The following is a 5474-nucleotide window of genomic DNA, read 5'->3' as shown; positions in this document are numbered from 1 at the left end:
AGGCACTTGGTATGAGTTGAAGATTTTTTGCAGTGTGGAGCCCCTGGGTCATTGGTCACCCCCTATTATCTCCTCCCTTTCTGTCACACAAAAAAAGAAACAACACCCCACTGCATTCCAGCCGGCAGGCTCGGCAGTCCACACCGACCAGACTTCTCTCTCTCTCTCTCTCTCCTGCAGGCGCCTTGGAAAAACCGTGGAGAAGTTTTAGTTCAGAGGAGCGCCTGGACGTTTGGGATACAGCGATCATTGGCTGCGTGTGGATTATCGATAATTGCCGACGAGGGTTGGAGGGGAGAAGGGTGGTGGTGATGGTGGTGGAGGTGGAGGGGGGGGAAACGTCTCTGCTTTGCCATTAATTATTTATAGGGTTCCTGTAAAGCGGCGGGGATGCGCGAGAGACGCCGCAGCGGCGAGGCTCGCCCGCTCTGAACCGGAGGACTCACCGGCAGATGATGACCCAGCCTGAGAGTGTTTCCAGAGGAGACGGAGGAGAGCACGAAGGAGGATGAAGAAGGGGGGAGAGGGGTCGAGAGCGGCAGAGGTGGGCTATAATGAAGTTGAGTGGGAAAGGACTGTGCACCGTGTGCTCCAGCGCCCTCCTCTTCGTGTGCGCCCTGAGCGAAGTTGTCGTTGGATTAAGATGCGTCTCGCTGGGATCTACGGTGAAGGCGCACTTCCACCTCGGCGCCGCCGCCGGGGCTTTCTACTCCGGGCTGCTGGTGGGGACCGGCCAGGTGCTGCTGGGCTCGGCGATGGTCTGTTGCGTGCGGAAGCCCGGCTGCCGGAATTTCTTCCTCCTGGGTGTTGTTGTCTTCTTGCTGGGGGTCCTCACCGCCTTCTCCGGCGCGGTCGTGGACGGGGACACGGCTTCTTTGGTGGAGAGGAAATTTTCCCACTACTGCTTCCACTCGGTGTTTGTGAACTCCGCCTGCCAGCAGCTGAGGGAGTACCAGAGGACCCTGGTCATCTCCACCGTCCTCAGCACTTTGGAGTGCCTGCTGGGGCTCCTCAACCTGGTCATCATCAAGCGCTACAAGGCGGAGCAGTTCTCTAGGAGCCGGCAGCGTCAGCGGCAGAGCAGCGGGGGGCCGATCGTGTTCAGCGAGGAGCGGGACTGCTCGGCCGCGGGGCTCCAGCCGGTGTCCTACATCAACCTGGGCGTGTTCAGCGTGCTGGACGAGACGGGGGCCGAGGTGCAGCGCGGGGGCCACCCGTCCATCGACCTGCCCGGATACTGGCCCTGGGACCCGGAGCTCAACCACTGCTTCCCATTCTCATACCCGATCCCCAGCGAACTGCCGCCCGCCTACGAGGACATTTTCCCCGCCGAGGCATGCAACACATAGCCGCTCCGGAGCCAGCCCCAGCCTCTGCTGTGACAATCACTGACTTTTGTGCTTAAAACCCCCCAAACATCTTCCTCCAACACACACACAGTATAACAGTAAGTTACACAGGAGGTTTAATGTCAGCAGACCATTATTCTCATGTTTTCTGGTCACATATCATTGAGGAACCAGATAGAAAACAGATGAAACATTTAAAATATAAAAAGTGGCAGCCTACGGGCCCAGACAAGTGCAGGCACATCCAGGCCCATAAACGCAACAGCTTGCTGGAAGAAATGAAGTGGAGAGTTGCTGTTTTCCTGAATGGTTGCTGTTACCGTTTTTACTTGTGAATAAAATGTGTATTTAACCTCAGCTGAAGTCACGAAACTGCTGCCAGTGTTGACCCCGAACTTCCGCGGTGTGTTATTCCCCATAATTCTTACTGAGTTGCTTTAAACGGTGGCGTGGTCAGCTTGGTGCCCCGCCCCGCTTGTCAAACAGGGCCGGATGCAGGAGGGTGGCAGGTTTGGTGCCCTGCCCTCTACAACTTTTTTTCCACACTTGCAAATAGATCTATTTAAAAAAAAATTTAACTCACGTCTATATTAAAATAGACTATTTTCTCCTGGAACAGTTTTGGGTAACACTTTATTTGACGGGGTGTGAATAAGGCTGACATAAACATGACATAACGCCTCTCATGAACATGAACAAGTCTTTATGAATGTCTATGACTGTTGTCATGAAGTGTCATTCGGTAAATAATGATGCTCTAAAAGTTGCATTGAAAGTCCATTAAAAGTGCCAATGTTGCATTAAATTGTCATTATTTACAAAATCATGCAAAGTTGGCACTTTTAATAGACTTTCAATGCGATTTTTAGAGCAACTTTGCATTAAAAGTGTCATTATTTACCGAATGACACTTCATGACAACAGTCATAGACATTAATGGAGACTTGTTCGTGTTCATGACAGGCGTTATGTCATGTTTATGACAGTGTCCTGTCAGCCTTATTCACACCCCGTCAAATAGTGTTACCGAGTTTTGTATTATTATTATTATTTTTAATAGAAATAACTTCATCCTTATTAAAAGTTGATGTCAGATCAATTTAAAGGGCCAGATTTAGAAGGACATGGGCCTCAGTTTTAATGCCCTATCTAGTAGCCGGATACATTAGTAGGTATGAATTTATTTATGCTGCTCAGTGGCTACATATTGTTCCAGAAAACTGTACTATAACTTCAACATTTTCTAATGCTTCAGTATTGCTTCATTTTCATGACTTTATATAGAACACAGGATATAAACAAAGTGTTTGTAAAACACACATTCATAAAGACAAATGAAAAATCTTTTCTTTCCACCCCTTAGAAGTTGATGCCCTGGGCTACTGCCCCTGAAAGCCCGTTCTAAACTCTGGCCCAGCTGATGTGTAACAAAGTCCCTGAAACACACCAAAAATAACAAACACCGTCTGGAACCTGTGTTTAAAACTTGCTATGCCTCATATTATTGGGTTCTTTGAGTCAGAGGTGGGGCTACAAAATTATACGTTTTTTAAAAAGTTGACTTGCCTTCGCAAGAGACAGGGTCAAAAAATGTTTTTACTCGATTTGTGTTCCGACAGGACTGACCCCTGTTGGGTTTTTCTAAGTTTTTATTGTGTGTGTGTGTGGTTCTGGGAACTGATGGTCTGATGAGACAATTCCCCAATGTCTGACAGTGACAATTGCTGCACTCCTCCTGTGAGTTGCACCAAGACTGCAAGAGAGTTAATAATAATAATCCATCCATCCATTTTCTTTCACCCTTGTCCCTCAGTGGGATCGGGAGGGTTGCTGGTGCCTATCTCCAGCTAACGTTCCGGGCGAGAGGCGGGGTCACCCTGGACAGGTCACCAGTCTGTCGTAGGGCAACACAGAGACACACAGGACACACAACCATGCACACACACACTCACACCTAAGGACAATTTGGAAAGGCCAATTAACCTGACAGTCATGTTTTTGGACTGTGGGAGGAAACCAGAGTACCCAGAGAAAACCCACGCATGCACAGGGAGAACATGCAAACTCCATGCAGAAAGACCAGGGCCGGGAATCGAACTCAGAACCTTCGTGCTGCAAGGCAACAGCTCTACCAACTGCACCACTGTGCAGCCATAATAATAATAATAATAATAATAATAATAATAATAATAATAATAATAATAATAATAATAATAATAATAATAATAATAAAGCATGTGTAATTATTAAAACATCTCACATACGATTTATGTTTGCTAAACATATTCATTCTCAGGGAACCTGGGTTTATGTCTCCTATTTAAGTCGGCCCCATTCTTTAAGCGTAATGTTTTCAAGACAGGAGAAAATTAGCTTTAAGTTGCAAAAGTTATGTATTTCAGTTTTTAATATTGTGTGCCACCACAAGACAGTCAGTGGCCGCCCCTTTCTAAACTTTACGGAAACGCCCCAGGGCTCAATATCCCACATGTTGTTTTCAAAGATACAACCAGTTATTGCCAACCCCATCCGCCATCTTTAGGTTTTACAGTAATTAACCCATGTTTATATATATTTGTCTCCCCAACTGCCACAACAGATGATCCCAGTGATAAGTAGCATGTTTGCCTTCCAGATGGGAGGCATTTTATGTAATCCTTAATGCACTGAAGGTGGCATCCCGCTGTTTTCTCTTTAAATTCAAACTGCGCAGAGCTGCCTCACACACTGTGCCATCTGATTTGACTCGAAGTGATTGATTAACTGCGCCACACACAAATAACCGTCATCAGCCCCCAGCATGGGTCCTCTCCTGACCAGGAAAAAAAGCCTTTCAGCCTCACCATCACCAATTTCACTTAACCGCTGGAACAAAGACGAGGGGAAAATAGGGGGCTCTGCCGTCATTATTCTGTACCTTTAGTCAGTCGGCGCTGCTCTGCGCGAAATTAAAGCGGTTCCCTATTCTTCAGATAAAGGTTTTTAAATGAGCATCTGTGGCTCGGCGTTAGAGGTTTTTTTTGTTTTTTTCTTTTTGCACTTTGATGAGCACTTTGTCATGAAGAAAGTTTAAAGAGGAGGCTGCTGTCGTCAACAGGCTCAGGATGATCGTTCGCAGAACTATATGATGATGCTTTCTGCTCACTCATTCTGCTCAGCGTGGGTTTGCCTGCAAGAGATGAATGCATGAGCAGGGAGAAGTAGCAACACTCCAGCTCGAGACGTCTTCTGTACGGCTCAGCAGCTACAATATGTTGGAGTCCTGAGAGTATTTGTGCAGTAATGGTGTCTGAACGATACAGGTTTAAAGTTTTATCGCGGCATGTTTTGGTACCATTACGATAACAACAAAAGTGGCAATAAGAACTATTTACTTTTTTTCAGGTAATTGTGACACGTCCCAAATATTGCTTTTTGAGAAATCTTCCCATGTGTCCGTTTCTTTAGGATGCCAGTTACTTAAAGAAGTGTCATTGGTATTAATAAAATCCACACTAAATTTATTGATACAGCATTATTGAACAAACAATGGAGGGAAAAATAGTAAAAAATAACAATCCCATCAAGAAAGACAGTTTTAGTGGTTTTTAAACATCATTAATTGTAATTTACCATGACAACGATGAATCAAAATCGTACCGCAATAAGAAATTTATCACAATAAATGATATGCCATACAACAAATGCCTGTCAGTACTTAAAGGTCCAAGAATGTAGATTTACATTTTACTAATTATCAAACTGAATAGTAGCTCAATAAGTATTCAAAGTAGTTTCAAAAGTTTCTAAGGAAACCCAGCAGATTGCGTTGAGTCACTGACTCGCAGCATTAAAGATTTTATGTCAGGGTTTCAGAGTAAAGAGGCTGAATCTAAATGTATGGTGTTGGTCTAGTACAGGTGATCCAACTTCAATGTATTGTGTTACTTGGTCACAAGGCATCAAATTTAATTTGTCCAAATCCATTTATTAAACTTAAGTTGTTAAGTTAAACAAACGTAATTAAAGTAAGTTTGACAAAGTTTGCTCAATTAATGGTAACCAATTAATTTTTTTAAGTTGGCGCTCCACTCTCAGAGTATCTGCAGGTTTTACAGAGTCACACCTAAGTCTTCTGAAAATCTT

The 5474-nt window shown here is 44.9% G+C and overlaps 1 protein-coding gene across 1 annotated transcript; it reads left to right on the top strand.

Moving 5' to 3' along the window:
• Nucleotides 1-339: 339 nt before the first annotated feature.
• Nucleotides 340-1706, top strand: tmem271 (transmembrane protein 271). The gene has a single exon (XM_081611806.1). It carries the CDS (start codon nucleotides 555-557, stop codon nucleotides 1347-1349), a length of 795 nt encoding a protein of 264 aa, XP_081467932.1. The 5' UTR covers nucleotides 340-554; the 3' UTR covers nucleotides 1350-1706.
• Nucleotides 1707-5474: the final 3768 nt, after the last annotated feature.

This window comes from Poecilia reticulata, chromosome 10, assembly GCF_904066995.2.
Source record: "Poecilia reticulata chromosome 10, P_reticulata-male-v2, whole genome shotgun sequence".
NCBI lineage: Eukaryota > Metazoa > Chordata > Actinopteri > Cyprinodontiformes > Poeciliidae > Poecilia > Poecilia reticulata.
Note: the sequence above shows the minus strand (reverse complement) of the source record. Positions and strands in the feature narration are given on the sequence as shown.